This window comes from Dendrobates tinctorius, unplaced genomic scaffold, assembly GCF_039654945.1.
Source record: "Dendrobates tinctorius isolate UK_male_01 unplaced genomic scaffold, ASM3965494v1 ptg000071l, whole genome shotgun sequence".
NCBI lineage: Eukaryota > Metazoa > Chordata > Amphibia > Anura > Dendrobatidae > Dendrobates > Dendrobates tinctorius.
The window spans coordinates 25087805-25106667 of record NW_027361739.1 but is presented as its reverse complement, the minus strand read 5'-3'; the positions used below and the strand labels follow the sequence as shown (position 1 = coordinate 25106667).

Here is an 18863-nt window from a genome sequence, read left to right as displayed (position 1 = left end):
GCGAAAAGAGCTAAAACGGAACAAAAAGGAACTCGTACTCGGCTAAGTCCCCCATCGCTCCCCGATGGTCTTTAACTTGTCATCCAGTTCAGACATGCCAACCAAGCACATGTGATCTCTGCAGCCGATCGATGTCTGCAGCTTAATGTGCTACGATGACTGCTGAGGACACTGATTGGCTGCAGCAGTCAGAACAGGGTCAGCATGTCATCAATGCAGGACAAGGGAAAAAATCATCAATAACTATCAAATAAGCAATCAGTGGGTATGATTTAAGAACAGTCCATTCCTTGCCATTATAACTTTTGTTGCATCCCAGACAACCCCTTTAATCTCCTGCATTGAGATAAATTATAACATTCTGGCTACCTGCAGTCACCACTAGGGGGCGCTTGCTACACATTGGTTAGACAATGATAAAACATGCAGTACACACTGGGCTGCTGAAAGTAGCTGTAAATTTTATGTTAATGAGGCTGTCCACTAATCAAACAACCCCTTCTTAGGCTGGTTTCACACTTGCGTTTTTGTGCGCTGCGTTTTTGTGCATACATGCGCAAGCGTTTGTTCCCCTATATTTAACATGGGTGCGCATTGTCATGCGTTTGTACGCGTTTGTATGCGCATGCGTCTTTTTGGAGTGTGCACCCGGGCGCACAAAATGCATCCTGTTGCATTTTTGGTGCGCCCGACCGGTCTCAAAAAAACGCATGCGCACGGAATTCACCCAAAAACACATTATAATCTATGGGAGCGCAAAAAACCACATGCATTTTTTGCAAAAACCATGCGCAAAAACAAGAAAATGCATAAAAACCGCATGATGCATTTTTTTATGCGCGTCTGCACTGCGCACGCAGCGCAAAAAAAACGCAAGTGTGAAGGTAGCCTTAGTCACTATTTTTTCCCCAAGTAAAATAACACCGATGCAGTTCCAGCGGTGCCAGCCCTGGCTCTCCCAGGGATTATGTGACATTGTTGTGTCACATAATCTCCGAGGTCAATCAGTGGCCACTTCACTGACCCATCCTTCGGACGTAATTGATATCTGGAGGAAATAAGGTAGCAATTGCATCCAAATGAGAGGGCGGTGAAGCCTGGAGTGATTGGCAGCAGGAATTACGTAAGCGTGATCACGTGAGGTCCGGGAGAGCCAGTGCCAACAAAGCTGGAACAGCGCAGACACTGCTGGAACAGCGACGACACCAGAAGTAAGTAAAGTGAGTATTTTACTGGGAGGGGAAATATAGTAATTGAGAAGGGCTAGTCTGAGTAGTGGACAACCCCTTTAAATCAATTCAGGCAGAAGAGCTCCTACCACAATACAGAGATTTGAAGCAATTTTGGACCTAAAAGTGACAAAATCTAAAAATAAAGTGGACATTAACTTTTTACAATCACTATGACGAAATAAAACCTTGGTGGGTAGATTATTTCCTGCATTAACAGCACCCAAAAGTGCCAGGCAAGAGCTGTAAAATGGATTCTCTCTGTCTGAGAAGTTTATGGCACATGATCTTTATGATCAAAGACCAGGAAAATGTTGACATTCATCAAAATGCAGCCCCCTGTATCTCAAAAACAGATCTACTCACCTCTCGATCCAGCCCAGCAGCCACCGTATTAATGGCTCCAGTCTCGCTGTGAATCACAAACATGTCCTGGGATGGGCTCTGCGGACTCTGCGCCATGATCCGGTACATTACTATTCCGTTGGACGTGTTGATGTCATCTGCGTCGTGTGCCGTCACCGTCATGACATAAGAACCTGGGGGAGAACACAGATATTATAAGTCTCCATCACTATCATCGGAGAGCGCTTTTGCTCTATGACGCTTTCACGTGTCTGCTTGCAGGAGAACCATGGTCAACAAAGATATGGAGAAACGTCTCCGTAATTTTGCGCAGACTGCTCGGTCAAGACAAATCATAGAATAACCATGTAGTAAGTCATTGTCAGACAGATTCGAGAAGATTAGCCATGTCTTCCGCCTGTGGGCCCACCTCACATTTACATAGCCTCTGTAAGACCGGTCATGTAATCACAGATCGACTCTAATTCCTTCTCGGGGTGAGCCGGTTCAACACCTCTTCATTATTTGTATTAACGGTGAAGGGACTCTGAATGCCAGCACTTGATACAAGCCTTTCATGTTTGCCACTGTGCACTTTAAAGGATTAATTTCACAAGCCTCAAATTACAGCTTCATTTCAAAACGAACTCAGCCCCATAATTGGCTTTCTGTTCAAATCACCAAGGCTAAAGATTTAAATTCTTCATATGCAGATGACTTTCAAGTATCAGGCCCCATCTGTGCTGCGCTCGCTGGCATTCATCTCCCAGGGGGAGAGTCAAGTGAAGCAGAAAGAGCTGGTCCTGGAACGCAGGAGCAGCCGGGCACACTGCGAGCCCCAGGGCCGGGGAAACGGAAATATAACTCCAGCTACTGGTAGCCTATCAGTGAAAGCTGGTGCTTGTAGTTCTGCAACATCTATCAGACCGCTAATTCTCAGCAACGACTTGATAGCCCATATATTATCATCCAGCTTATATATGGAATTTTTTTCCCTTATACACTATAAGTATTCATTGTTATTTTTTCCCCCTAAAGAGAAGCCTGCAGTTCTGGGCTTTATCCACTAGAGGGCAGGATTGTTAACGCTATAATATTGCACGGTGGGTGAAGCCTATACCTATAATAGGACTGTGGTCTCCTAAAATAGAGAATCTACTTGACTCTTTTTTTCACGTAAGATCATTGACCAAGGCAAAAGAGAGTAAGGAGGTAAGCGACTAAAACATAACTTTTATTATATTCAGGGAAATAGCTCGAGATCAAAATGCAAATCACCAAAAATAATTAGCAAATATCCATGAGCGTAAAAATCAGCCTCAAAAACTCGATAAAGTAGTGATGGCGGAGGGTTACAGTTACAATCCTTGGGACCTTGCAATTCTCACACTGGCCAAAAGGGTGTTTTTTTTTTTTACTTTTGTTGCAGGAAATAATACATGTACATAGCCGCAATGGTGGGATCCGGACACTATCTTTTGTATTGAAGTGTCTAATGAGGCTTTGTGAAGGAAGTGGGAGCTGTGATCTTGCAGATTTTGATTGGTGGATCCTCTGTTGTCAGCGGTGTATATAGGTGTTACCTGCTGATGAAAAAACTCATGTAAACTTTTCCTCAAATGACAGATGTAGGAGTCTAAACAAGCCCCTGTGCACAGTGTGAAAATTGCAAGATTACTACATTTAATTTTATAGCAAATATCTTTATGTGAAAAAAAACATTATCACATGTTATTGTAAAATACAAGTAACACTGAAAATTATTATAAACAATGATTGCCTCCTTTTAACCTCTTCACTACCCTTGACGTACATGTATGTCAAAGGTCGTGACCCTGCATTTGATGTTGGCTCGTACGCCTAGCAGTTCACATCTTTCCCCACATTTGATAGCTGATTTGTTCAACCATCAAGTGCCTCTTTAACAGCCGGAGCGGCTGGTCCCTCGACAGCTGTTAACCAGTAAAATCCTGTCAATCACTGGCAGTGGGATGTAACGTGTCATACATCCCGCCCATTGGTGCCCCTGTCACGTGTTCAGAGGGCGCCGTTGGGTTGTCATGACAGCCGAGGATCTTCTGATGACCCCCGTACCCGTTATTATGAGCCACCTGTGAACGCCGGCTTGTGGCCGGCGTTCATAGAAGATTGTGATTTCTGCTTTACATAGCAGTGCTGAAGCCCTCCTATGTATAGTACAGGAGATCAGACGATCACAGCCTCAAGTCTCCTAAGGGGACTATTGAAAACAGTAAAAAGATAAATACATTTTAAAAATATAAAAAAAAGACAAAAAAAAACACAAGTTCAAATCACCTCCTTTTTCCCATTAAAAATAAAACAATTAAAAAAATACACATATTTGGCATCGCTGCATTCAGAAATGTCCGATCTAGTGAAATATAAGATAAATTAATCAGATTGGTAAACGGCATAATGAGAAAACAATTGTTTCACATGAATGATTACTTGAAAGTCCACAGGTCCACTAGTATATGTTAATACATACATTTATAGATTGAAAAATGTTTATGTAGTCATTAAGTGCAGCGTGCTTGTATATATGTCTGTATATTGGCCGTGGCGTATGTGCACCTGCATTTGGAATGATGGCGCTGGGTGGTATCGTGGCCACGTTGAGCACTATAAGACGAGGCCCAGCAACAAGCCCAGGAAAAATAAACTCCTGTGTCAAGTTTTAATTGTTGCATATTAATTCACTCAAAGTCCTTGCAGAGAGCGGAGCCATAGAAACGATTCATTAATTAATCAATTCATTAGCTCACAAGCTGACACTTGAGCCGTTTGCAGCCGGCTTCTGAATGAAATTCTGCATTTGTGTCTGAGCCCGGCTCCCGAGCCGCACCGTGTGCCACGCAGCTCTGCTGATTAAGGCAGCCTGGTCAGCCAGGGGAATAGTGATATCAACTGTGAGCCGGCTCCTTAACACCAGCAATATTCCCAGAGAGATCGGCTTCAAAGCTCCTGAACATTATTCATTGCAGAGAGAAATATCGCAGACTCTTATTAAGCACTCTGAAGCAACTATACATTCAGGGCTGCAGAAAAAAGAAAAGGGGACATTCAGACATTGGGTAGATCCCGAGAGACTCCCATCACTGTCCCATACAAACATCTCAACGTGACCATTCCTATTACGATACCGAACAGTGTTTCATAATGATGCATCAGCAGAAAAAAAGTACATTCATTACTCTGACTGTATTGTTAATGTGCACGCCCAAGATGTCATCTAAATATACTGGTAAGAATTGCTGAAAAGGGCAACAGAAGATCCGACCCGCGATCCAAACACAGCGCCGGCCCAAGTGACCAAAATCTCCCAAAGATGAGCCTCCTAAAGAGTCACATTGAGAAACAATATTGGATAAATCGCTCACTGTGCAAGGACTAATGAAGTCTGTCCTTTCCATGCGATGCCATTTCAAATGCTGCTGACCGTCAGAAAATATAATTGATTGGCACATCCAAAAAAACAGATAAAATCTTCAAATTTATTCCATACTAGCTGAAGAGCCCGGCGCTGCCTGGGCATAGTAACTACGGTTAGTTATAACAAATTATAATGGTTATACTGTATCTATATATAACGATGAGTGTAGAGCCCCGCCCACTCCGCACAGCCACAATCACTATAATATCCCACCTCATCCCGTCAGCCAGAGCTACCGGACTACTACCCCTAATATCCCACATCATCCCGTCAGCCAGAAACACCGGACTACTACCTCTAATATCCCACATCATCCCGTCAGCCAGCGCCACCGGACTACTACCCCTAATATCCCACATCATCCCGTCACAGCCGCAGGACTACTCCCCCTAATATCCCACATCATCCCGTCAGCCAGAGCCACCGGACTACTACCTCTAATATCCCACATCATCCCGTCAGACAGAGCCACCGGGCTACTACCCCTAACATCCCACATCATCCCGTCAGCCTGGGGTCAGAACCAGAGCACTGAATGGAATGGTCCTAACTTCCATACCGGGGATCCCCTTAACCCCTTCACCCCCAAGAGTGGTTTGCACGTTCATGACCGGGCCAATTTTTACAATTCTGACCACTGTACCTTTATGAGGTCATAACTCTGGAACGCTTCCATGGATCCCGGTGATTCTGACATTGTTTTCTCGTGACATATTGTACTTCATGTTAGTGGTAAAATTTCATTCAAATAACTTGCGTTTATTTGTGAGAAAAACGGAAATTTGGCGAAAATGTGGAAAATTTCGCGATTTTCCAACTTTGAATTTTTATGCCCTTAAATCACAGAGATACGGCACACAAAAAACTTGATAACTAACATTTCCCACATGTTTACTTTACATCAGCACAATTTTGGAACCAAAATTTTTTTTTGTTAGGAAGTTATAAGGGTTAAAAGTTGACCAGCGATTTCTCATTTTTACAACACCATTTTATTTTTAGGACCACATCACATTTGAAGCCACTTTGAGGGGTCTATATGATAGAAAATACCCAAAAGTGACACCATTCTAAAAACTGCACCCCTTAAGGTGCTCAAAACCACATTCAAGAAGTTTATTAACCCTTTAGGTGCGTCACAGAAATTTTTTTGAATATTTAAAAAAAAATGAACATCTAACTTTTTTTCATAAAAAAAATACTTCAGGTTCAATTTTTTTTATTTTACCAAGGGTAACAGGAGAAATTGAACTGCAAAAGTTATTTTGCAATTTGTCCTGAGTACGCAGATACCTGATATGTGGGGGGAACGACTGTTTCGGCGCATGGCAGAGCTCAGAATGGAAGGAGCGCCGTTTGACTTTTTCAATGCAAAATTGGCTGGAATTCAGATTGGACGCCATGTCACGTTTGGAGAGTCCCTGATGTACCTAAACAGTGGAAACCCCCTACAAGTGACCCCATTTTGGAAACTAGACCCCCCAAGGAACTTATCTAGATATGTGGTGAGAACTTTGAACCCACAAGGGCTTTACAGAAGTTTATAACGTACAGCGGTACAATTAAAAAATCATATTTTTTCCACAAAAATGATCTTTTCACTCCAATTTTTATCTTCCCAAGGGTAACAGGACCCTAAAAGTTATTGTGCAATTTGTCCTGAGTACGCTGATACCCCACATGTGGGGGTAAACCACTATTTGGGCGCATGGCAGAGCTCGGAAGGGAAGCAGCGCCATTTGACGTTTTTGGCTGGAATTGAGATCGGACACGATGTCGCGTTTGCAAAACCCCTGATGTACCAAAACAGTGGAAACCCCCCACAAATGACACCATTTTGGAAACTAGACCCCCTAAGGAACTTATCTAGATGTGTGGTGAGAACTTTGAACCCCCATGGGCTTCACAGAAGTTTATAACATAAAGCCATACAATTAAAAAATCATATTTTTTCCACAAAAATGATCTTTTCACCCTCAATTCTTATTTTTCCAAGGGTAACAGGACCCTAAAAATTATTGTGCAATTTGTCCTGAGTACGCTGATACCCCACATGTGGGGGTAAACCACTATTTGGGCGCATGGCAGAGCTCGGAAGGGAAGCAGCGCCATTTGACGTTTTGGGCTGGAATTGAGATCGGACACCATGTCGCATTTGGAAAACTCCTGATGTACCAAAACAGTGGAACCCCCCCACAAATGACACCATTTTGGAAATTAGACCCCCTAAGGAACTTATCTAGATGTGTGGTGAGCACTTTGACCCCCCCCCAGTGCTTCACAGAAGTTTATAACACCCGGGCGTGAAAATAAAAAATTCGTATTTTTTCCACAAACATGATCTTTTAATCACCATTTTTTTATTTTCCCAAGGGTACCAGGAGAAATTGGACCCCAAAAGTTGTTGTCCAATTTGTCCTGAGTATGCTGATACCCCATATGTGGGAGAAAACTACTGTATGGGCACACGTCGGGGCTCGGAAGGGAAGTAGTGACGTTTTGGAATGCAGACTTTGATGGAATGGTCTGCGGGTGTCATGTTGCCTTTGGAGAGCCCCTAATGTACCTAAACAGTGGAAACCCCCCACAAATGACACCATTTTGTATACTAGACCCCCCAAGGAACTTATATAGATGTGTGGTGAGCACTTTGAACCCCCCCAGTGCTTCACAGAAGTTTACAACGCCCGGGCGTGAAAATAAAAAAATTCGTATTTTTTCCACAAACATGATCTTTTAGTCACCATTTTTTTATTTTCCCAAGGGTACCAGGAGAAATTGGACCCCAAAAGTTGTTGTCCAATTTGTCCTGAGTATGCTGATACCCCATATGTGGGAGAAAACTACTGTATGGGCACACGTCGGGGCTCGGAAGGGAAGTAGTGACGTTTTGGAATGCAGACTTTGATGGAATGGTCTGCTGGTGTCATGTTGCCTTTGGAGAGCCCCTAATGTACCTAAACAGTGGAAACCCCCCACAAATGACACCATTTTCTATACTAGACCCCCCAAGGAACTTATCTAGATGTGTGGTGAGCACTTTGAACCCCCCAGTGCTTCACAGAAGTTTACAACGCCCGGGCGTGAAAATAAAAAAATCGTATTTTTTCCACAAACATGATCTTTTAGTCACCATTTTTTTATTTTCCCAAGGGTACCAGGAGAAATTGGACCCCAAAAGTTGTTGTCCAATTTGTCCTGAGTATGCTGATACCCCATATGTGGGAGAAAACTACTGTATGGGCACACGTCGGGGCTCGGAAGGGAAGTAGTGACGTTTTGGAATGCAGACTTTGATGGAATGGTCTGCGGGTGTCATGTTGCCTTTGGAGAGCCCCTAATGTACCTAAACAGTGGAAACCCCCCACAAATGACCCCATTTTGAAAACTAGACCCACTAAGGAACGTATGTAGATGTGAGGTGAGCACTTTGAACCCCCAAGGGCTTTACAGAAGTTTATAATGCCAGGGCATGAAAATAAAAAAATCGTATTTTTTCCACAAACATGATCTTTTAGTCCCCAATTTTTTCATTTTCCCAAGGGTAACAGGAGAAATTGGACCACAAAAGTTGTTGTCCAATTTGTCCTGAGTACGCTGACACCCCATATGTGGGAGAAAACTACTGTATGGACACACGTCAGGGCTCGGAAGGGAAGCAGTGACATTTTGGAATGCAGACTTTGATGGAATGGTCTGCGGGTGTCATGTGCGTTTGGAGAGCCCCTGATGTACCTAAACTATTGAAACTCCCCACAAGTGACCCCATTTTGGACACTAGACCCCCCACGGAACTTATCTAGATGCGTGGTGAGCACTTTGAACCCCCAAGTGCTTCACAGAAGTTTACAACACTCGGACGTGAAAATAAAAAAATCATTTTTTTCCACAAAAATGATATTTTTGCCCCCAATTTTTTATTTTCCTAAGGGTAACAGGAGAAATTGGACCCCAAAAATTGTTTTGCAATTTGTCCTGAGTAGGCTGATACCCTACATGTGGGGGTAAAACACTGTTTGGGCGCATAGCAGAGCTTGGAAGGGAAGGAGCACCATTTGACTTTTTCAACTCAGAATTGGCTGGAATTGAGATCAGACGCCATGTTGCATTTGGAGAGCCCCTGATGTGCCCAAACAGTGGAAACCCCCAATTCTAACTCCAACCCGAACCCCAACACGCCCCTAACCCTAACCCTAGCCCTAACCCTAGCCCTAACCCTAGCCCTAGCCCTAACCCTAGCCCTAGCCCTAACCCTAACCCTACCCTAACCCTAACCCTAACCCTACCCCAACACACCCCTAGCCCTAACCCTAATGGAAAAATGGAAATAAATACATTTTTTTAATTTTATTATTTTTCCCTAACTAAGGGGGTGATAACGGGGGGTTTGATTTACTATTTATGGCGGTTTTTATGTTTGGCGGCTGTCGCACGCTAAAAGACGCTTTTTATTGTAAAAATAGTTTTTGCATCACCACATATTGAGAGCTATAATTTTTCCGTATTTTGACCCACCGAGTCATGTGAGGTCTTATTTTTTGCGGGACAAGTTGACATTTTTATTGGTACCATTTTCGGGCACGTGAAATTTTTTGATCGCTTTTTATTCCGATTTTTGGGACGCAGAATGAACAAAAACCAGCGTTTCATGAATTTCTTTTGGGGGGGTGCGTTTACACCGTTCCGCGTGCGGTAAAATTGATAAAGCGGTTTTATTCTTCGGGTCAGTACGGTTACAGCGATACCTCATTTAGGTCGTTTTTTATGTTTTTGTCGGTTTTATGCAATGAAAACTATTTTATATAAAAAATAATTATTTTTGCATCGCTTTATTCAGCGAGCTATAACTTTTTTAGTTTTTCGCTGATGATGCTGTGTGGCAGCTCATTTTTTGCGGGACAAGATGACGTTTTCAGCGGTACCATGGCTATTTACATGCGTCTTTTTGATCGCGCGTTATTACACTTTTTGTTTGGCGGTATGATAATAAATCATTATTTTTTGCTTCGTTTTTTATTTTTATTTTTTAAGGGGTTCTCTAAAGGGGTTAACTAATGGGACAGTTTTATAGGGCGGGTCGTTACGGACGCGGCGATACCTAATATGTGTACTTTTATTGTTTTTTTTTTTTATTATTTCCAAAAAATGGATTTATTGGGGGAATATTTTTTTTTTTTTTCTAATTTATTTGGCGATTTTTTTTTAATTATTTTTACACTTTTTTTTTTTTTTTTTTTACTTTATTAAATAGTCCCAGGTGGGACATCACTGTCCTGTGACAGATCGCTGATCTGTCACATCACAGATCACTGTGACAGATCAGCGATCTGACACAGGCACTGCAGAAGGCTTCCTCATGCCTGCGCTTTGCAGGCACTGAGGAAGCCAGCTTCCGCAGGCCCCCGAAGGCCCCCGTTGCCATCTTGGATTCGGGGGCCTGGAGGAAGGGAGTCCCCCGCAGCAGCGCTGCACATTGCGCTGCCATGGGGGGCTCAGGGAAGCACGGAGGGAGCCCCCTCCCTGCCGATGCTTCCCTTTAACCCCCGGTACACCGCGATTGTGTTTGATCGTGGTGTGCAAGGGGTTAACGTGTCGGGGGCGGTCCGTGATCGCCCTTGACACATTGTGCCGGGTGTCAGCTGTGATAATCAGCTGACAACCGGCCGCGATCAGCGGCGCTCACCACGTGGGCGCCGCTGATCCCGCCGACGTACTATCCCGTCCCCGGTCATACGGGCCCGGGTACCGTGGATGGGATAGTACGTCGGATGGCAGGAAGGGGTTAAGAGAGGTCGGCGTCAGAACCAGAGCGCTGAGTGGATTTGCCCTGACTTCCATACCAGAGATCCCTTTAAGAGAGGCCTGGGGTCAGAATCAGAGCGCTGAGGGATTTGCCCTAACTTCCATACAGGATATCCCTTTAAGAGAGCCTGGAGTCAGAACCAGAGTGCTGAGTGGATTTGCCCTGACTTGCATACCAATGATCCCTTTAATAGAAGCCTGGGGTGAGAATCAGAGCCCTGAGGGATTTACCCTAACTTCCATACCGGAGATCCCTTTAAGAGAGGCCTGGGGTCAGTACCAAAGCGCAGAGTGGATTTGCCTTCACTTCCATACCGGGGATCTCTTTAAGAGGGGCCAGAACCAGAGCGCTGAGTGGATTTGCCCTGACTTGCATACCAATGATCCCTTTAATAGAACCCTGGGGTCAGAATCAGAGCACTGAGGGATTTTCCCTAACTTCCATACAGGAGAACCCTTTAAGAGAGACTGGGGTCAGTACCAGAGCATTTGAAGGCAATTGCCCTGACTTCTATACTGGGGATCCCTTTAAGAGAGGTCTGGGGTCGGAACCAAAGCACTGGATAGATTTGCCCTGACTTCCATACTGGAGATTCCTTTAAGAAAGGCCTGGGGTCAGTACCAAAGCACAGAGTGGATTTGCCCTAACTTCCATACCAATGATCCCTTTAAGATACTCTGGGGTCAGAACCACAGAGCTGAGTGGAACGGTCCTAACGTCCATACTGGGGATCCCTTTAAGAGAGGCCTGGGGTCAAAATCAAAGCGCTGGATGGATTTGCTCTGACTTCCATACCAATGATCCCTTTAAGAGGGAAGATGTGACTATGAGATGGAGGATGTGTGATGGGTAATGGGTATATAGGCACGGGAGGGGATGATTCATTTCTGTCATTTACTCACTGCTTCTTTCTGGGGGCAGACAATGACTGGGAGCTTATGTTCCCAGGGATGCTAGATTTCTCCCAACATGTCAGCGTCTGCTGAGGTGTTGTCAAGTGGGAAAACTTGCTCATAGCAACCAATCACAGCTCAGCTTCTTTTAACCAGCTCTGGTGAAATGAGAGATGCTTAGTGATTGGTTGCAAGGAAAACTGTTTCTCATAGCAACCAATCACAGCTCAGCTTCTTTTCAACAGCTCTGGTAAAATGAAAGATGCTTCGTGATTGGTTGGTGATACACACACACATACATACATACATTCACTTTTATATATAGAGATATATCAAACAATTAAAATCCACATATTGGTGATAGAAAATATACTGACGCGTTTCTGGCACTGTGTGCACCCTTAGAATTCTAGTTTTTGGATGTGCAGATCAACTTGATTTTTCTACTACGGTGCCGCTTTGCTTTCAAACTTCCACCCCAGCTAAAATTATTTATGGAGAGACGCAAGTTGCAAGCCGGGATGTGGAGATGGTGAGAGAACTGCATATGATGAAAGGTTTCCAAGACTCAATTCTAATTACCTGGATCTGTGCACAAGATCCCTCACATGTCGCATGCACAGGTCCGACTCTCAAGATAGATCCCATGTCCATGCCATAAATGTACAAGTTGGTATGAAGCCATGCTCAACAATGTCATTTGGGTCTGACACTACATGGCCTCTCATGTCTGGGAATGGCTGGTGTCATTTGTCCTGGTGCCGTATATTATAAGTGTCTGTATATTTGTTGATAGATAATGGTACTGTTACACGATTAAGTGTATTACCATGTCTACACAATGGTACTGCTACACTGTTATGTGTATTACCGTGTCTTGCTAAATGTATATATGTATAATGCTATACTGTTGCAATGCTGGTATGTATAGTATAAAGGGTAAGTGTAGTTATTGGATTGGCCACTAGATGGGGGAATTATAATGTACAGAGCTTTCAGCTAGTGTATAGCGTAGGAAAGGGTTAACTATAGGAGGGTCTGTTATGTGGTAAGCAAGGAAGGTTCCCTTAGGTAGTCAGAAGAGCACAGGTGTCCGAATAGTCCACATGGGCTCTAGGCCCAGGACACCACAGCAGTTACGCCACATTTAGAAGAAGAGAAGCCTAGCCATTTGGAATCTATAGGACAGAAGTATGGTGTCAAGTAGCAGGATTGCAGCAGTTCATAGTTGGAGAAAGGAAGCGGTCCGTAAGAGTACAGAGTGCAGATTGTTCAACATGTGGCAGATTATTGCATGGGCCGATGCTCTCAGGACCGGGGCGAAAGGGACCAGAGAATCCCCAAACATAGTGAGTCTGAACAGGGAGAAGGCTGTGGTACCACCTAGGGCGCTATTACCCTGAAATGTACTGGAGGGCGTGGAACTAAGTTATTCAAGTAAAATTTCACATGTTGCATTTGAACCGGACTGTGTCTCAATTCTTGCAAAAAAAATTGCAGAAAGGCTTCAGCACCATAGTGGTATCCCTGATGGCGCAGTGAGAGAAGACACAAGTATGCTGGTGAAAGAATGCCGTTTTCATGTAAGAGGAGGCCAGGGCATAGATGCACCGGAGTGCTCTTCCATGACTACGGCCCTGACAGCCTCTTGCATCTGCATATACATAATGACCAAGGCCTCAGTCACACGCCATGTTTAAACTCGTCCATGCAAAAAATGGCACCATTGTTATCAGTGTATGGTCCATGTCTCGGTTTTTACCATCATCAGTGTTTTTCATGGATGGATGAATAAATCAATAAATTACAAAGCTTCTCCTATCCTGTTTAATGCTAAATACGGGCAACAGATGGATGACATGCTGATGCCATTCGTGTGCCATATGTGTTTTTCATGGACCCATATACTTGTATTGGTCCTTGTCATCCGTGATACCGGAAAAAAACAGACATGTCTACGTGTCTTTTGCACACATGTGAATAGCACCATAGATTATAATGGATAGGTGTGGTATACCTGAAAAAAATGGAGAAAACATGTAGGTACAACACGGACATGTGAATGAGGCCTAATAAAAGTAGCCAATTTAAACCTACTGTGAGAGAAGATAGTATATTGAAAATTGTACCTGGTTTTGAAGCTTCATCCACTGAGCCATTAAACACCGGGCTGGAGAATTCTGGCCTGTTGTCATTCATGTCGATAACATAGATTGACAGGTCGATGGGGTTCTCTACCTTGTTCCCATTCATATCCACAGCGTGAGCCCTGAGCTGAAAATAAGAAGATCATTGCTGATTATAGCGATCATCTGTACAAATAATGGGTCAATGCGGAGCTGTGTCTAGGTGTCTTACTTTTATATAATTCTTTTATCTTGCTCTGGGTATAAAGAGGAGAGAACATGACCTGGGGAGGTGTAGGGGTGATTGCTTGGTGAATGCAGGATGTAGAGTTTTTGGTAGACCTTTACATCTCTTATTCTATACGCACAGAATAACATTGTAGCCTGTTACCAAACACCTCTCGTGTCTCCCCTTATAGATTGTAAGCTTGCGAGCAGGGCCCTCATTACTCTTGGCATCTGTTATGATCTATGTGATTATAGTTATGCTGTAATGTCTATCGTCTGTACATGTCCTCTCTATAATGTAAAGTGCTGCGGAATATGTCGGCGCTATAGAAATAAAATTATTATTATTATTAGCCTCAGAAGAAGAGAAGGATGACATCAGCTGGAGAGCAGATTATTAGACCTGTCACGGGGCAGTGACATCATCGGCAAATCTCGGCATTTGTTATACACATCTGGCTGTAGAGCCAACTTGGAGAGCTGCTGTAGTTTTAACCGAAGCCCAGGCGGTCGGTGGTCCCATCACATTTACCAGTACATCTGATGATGATCCTTCTGATCTGGAGAGGATTATTACCAGACACGGAGCCATTCTGAGCACATAATCCTTACAATACTGCAATATTGTGGCGTGTACGGCCAGCTATCTATTGACATGCTGCCAATTATGAGAAGTCCAGTTACCATTCTGTCCATCAAGATGACTGATAATAGAACATTAATATTAACTCATTATAATACTGGATTATCTATATTCTCTATGTCAACTGCAATACAATACAATTCTTCTGGCATCCAATTGGCTAATATTGAAATAGTCCAAAATATTGAGAATCTGTAATTTTGTCTGAGGCCACCTTCCTATAAAAGTTTTTTGGACATTAGGAAATACAAACCCCTCTTGGAGCTTGGTCTGTATCTGAGACCTTTTTAAGGAGAATTATTTTCACAATTGTATTTTTCACAAAGTATATATATTGCTTATATATAGACCAAGCCCAACAAAAAAATCCTTTCTTGTACCTATTGTGTCATTTATATAATAATAACTTTTATTTCGGTAATGCCAACAAATTATGTAGCGCCTTACACTTCAGAGGGGGTATGTACAAAATAAGACATTACAGATTAAATTAAATAATTAAATACATACTAATAAGGGTAAGGAGTGAGTGCATGATGGAGGATGTGGAGACTGATGAATAGTAGCGACCAGATTCTGAGGAAAAGTAGGAAGGGAGAATAAAGAATACGTCAGTGAGGGGAGGTGATAGATAGGCCAGTCTAAAGAAAAGTGTTTTTAAGGCACAGTTAAAAATGTGGATACTGGGAATAAAATGGATTGTAAAAGTTATGTCAGGAGAAGATGTGTATAATTGGGTGTTATCAGCATATAGTTGATACCGGAAACCAAATCTCCTGATGCTTAATCCTATAGGATCACACTATAGAGAGAAGAGGAGGGGGCCTAGGACTGATCCCTGAGGAACCCCAACGGTAAGGGGAAGAAGATCCCGCAAATAATACAGTGACAGAGAAGTCAGAAAGGTAGGAGGAGAACCAGTAGATAGCGGTATTCTTGAAACTGATAGAGCGGAGCATAAAGAGGAGTTGATGGTCCACAGTGTCAAATGCTGAAGAGATACCGTCGATTGAGAAGCAAGTGGTGACCATTAGATTTAGTTGTTATAAGATTGTTAGGGACTTGGTGTGAGGCAGTTTTGGTAGAGTGTAAAGAGAAAAACTGGATTATAAATGTCATGAAGAGCGTTACCTGAGAGATAATAGATTTGATAAGAGTAGACCAGGCCTTCCAGGAATTTAGAGCTGAAGGGGAGGTTAGAGACAGGTCTATAGTTAGCAGAGCAGTTCTGGTAGAGGCATGTTTGTTTGTTTTTTGCAATGGGTTATGGCAACATGTTTGAAAGATGAGGGAAACATACTGGACAAAAAACAGATTTTAGTTTGGTGGGTAGTGACAGCCAGGGAGAGGGACCGGAGGAGGTGAGAGGGAACAGGGTTACTGGTGCAGGTGGTAGGGGGAGAAGAATCAGAGAGCCTGGTAACCTCTTCTTGTGTGACTGATATAGAGGCTGAAAGTGAACTTGATAAAGTGTAGGAGGGAAGAACATGGGGATTCGGAGACAATTTCCTGACAGATATGGTCAATTATTTTATTTAAATAAATTTTTTTCCCAGATCATCAGTGCTAGGGTTGATGATTGGGGCCTGCTCTTTAAGATGTAGGAAGGAGTGAAAAGTGTCAAAGAGAGATCCTTGGATAGTTAGGTGATTATAGTGCAGTAGGCTTACTGTCATGGTCACGCGTGTCTGGACGCAGATGTTACCGCAAGGCGAACCCATAACACACGTGACCCTGGATACAGCGCCTCCAGTGGCGAATTTAAATAATAATACGTGCAGATGGATACACCGCCTCCACCTGGCGAATTTAGGTATTACACGTTAATATAAATTCTGGAAACTCCGCCTCCAGTACGGCGAATTTAAATAATAAGGGGGACCTGGGAAACATTAACAATGGTGGGCCCTGCGATAGGGAAAAGGGAAGTGGAGACCTCCTGAGCTCCCCTGAGCCAGTGTCCCTGCACTCCTAACGTTCCCTATGCCGGTTCCGCACCGGACGCCGCACGCGTACCTCAAAGCCCTTGCTCGCCCTGACCCTAAACCCTCACTAGGGAATTGGTCGGTGTGGAAACTAATCCCACCACTGCACTAATAACACACATGAGGGAAAGAGACAATACAGGGGGACACCACTTAGCTTTATGCTCTGTGCTTATGCTCCTGCAACAGAGCCCTCCACCTGCGTGCGTCTTCTCCTCCACCCGGATCCATCACCATAACAGGATCCTTCACCATAGTGCAGCCTTGGAGCAGAGTCCACCACCAGTTGCTGCTGCTTAGTAACAGAGTCCCAAGGATGAGTTCAGCTTCTGCCACGAAGTCAAGCATGCTTGAGTCCAGCTCAGCAACCAAGTCCCACATGGTGAGTGCCACTCTCCATAGTAGCCACTCCACCAGTCCATGCAGACACTTCCTGCTGACACCATCACTGCGACCCCACCACGCCATGCCAGCCCTTCGTCCAGACACCATAGCTGACACGCATCCCCCTGGCTAAGCTGCACAGGACTCTTCCTCAGCTCCATCCTTCCACCAGGCTCTCACCAACTCAGAATCAATGAATGAATCAATATCACCAGCCCTGATTGCACACCCTGAGACTCATTTATAGAGCCCCACACCTGATTAATAATTATGTGCGCATTAAACCTAAAGTGTGATACCACTAACCACCACCGGGGACAGTCAAGTAACTTTGGCAACTTGCCAAAAGGAAAAAAAAGTTCACTCTGTGCTTTTAAAACTGTCAGATCAAATTCAGATCATGACACTTACCTGGAGAGAGGAAGGGCAGAATTACATTATATGTTTAAAGCATAAACTTGTAATGGATAAAGTCCACGGGTGACAGAGATTTTCTCCACAGACATTCAATACACCTAGGTCACTCCTTGAGAAAACATTTTTGAAGTGTGTGCCAGGGTTGGTGTCCTCTGTGCTAGAGTGTTCTGTGTGTAGGGGGTGCGGCTTTATCGAGGGCACTTTATATGGTTTTATTGTAATGTTTTAAAGCTAAGTTGTAGAGTTGTTGTAGGAGGTTAGAGTCTGACTCATTAATTGAGCCTGTGGACAGGAGTCTTTTATAAAGGTGACTATGTAAGACAGCTGTCTTTAATGTAGGTAACGAGTTGATTAGGAGCGTCTAACTGGTCTGTAGGAGCCAGAACTCTTAATGGTTGGTAGGGGATCAAATACTTATTTCTCACTGCAAAATGCAAATAAATTTATCTAATGTGATTTTCTGGATTTCATTTTTCATATTCTATCTCTCAATGTTAAAATTAATTAACCTACCCTTAAAATTAAAGACTGTTCATGTCCTTGTCAGTGGGCAAACTTACAAAATCAGCAAGGGATCAAATACTTATTTCTCCCTCTGTATATCACATAGGAGACATCGAGACTACTGTATATACAACATATAGTAATATCGAGACTGCTATTGATGCATCACATAGGAGACACCAGGACTGCCGTATATACAGCACATAGTAGACACTGGGGCTGGAATATACACATCACAGGAAACATAGGGGATGCAGTATATATACATCACAGGAGACATGGATGATGCAGTATTAACATCATAGGAGAAACTGGGGCTGTGATATATATACATCAAAGGAGACATAGGGCTGCAGCATATACATCACAGGAGGAGACATGGGGATGCGGAATACACATCATAGAAGACATGGGGCTGTGCCATAAACATCACAGGAAGAAACATGGGTCTGCGGCATATACATCACAGAAGGAGACATGGGGCTGAGGTATATATATAACAGGAGAAGACATGGGGCAGTTGTATATACAACACAGGAGACATGGGGCTGCAGCATAGACATGACCTGAGACTCTGCAGCTGTTACTGCTATCTTTTTCTTTGGGACTAGAGCGTAAAGTACGCTAACTCCTCCCACAAAGTATGTAATCTTTCATTGTATGCTCTGCAGCATGTAGCATTCAGTAGTGAACGCTACATGCTTGCAGAACAAGAGGATATTAAAGGGCCAGCAGCCATCAAAATGCAGCTGCAGGCGCGAGCATTGCGATCCTGTGAATTCTGCCCTGGGGCCAAAGAAAAGGTTATTGTGGCCTGAGGTTCCCTACCTCTGCTTTATGCCAATGATGGAG

General features: G+C 43.6%; 1 protein-coding gene across 1 annotated transcript in view; it reads right to left on the bottom strand.

The window, feature by feature from the left end:
* Positions 1-18863, bottom strand: part of CDH4 (cadherin 4) — a 1048908-nt gene that overhangs the window by 101599 nt on the left and 928446 nt on the right. Inside the window, exons 6-7 of the mRNA XM_073582496.1 lie at positions 13854-13998; positions 1596-1768 (exon numbers count right to left, since the gene is read on the bottom strand). Coding sequence (XP_073438597.1) covers positions 1596-1768; positions 13854-13998 — 318 coding nt within the window. The remainder of the gene's footprint in view (positions 1-1595; positions 1769-13853; positions 13999-18863) is intronic.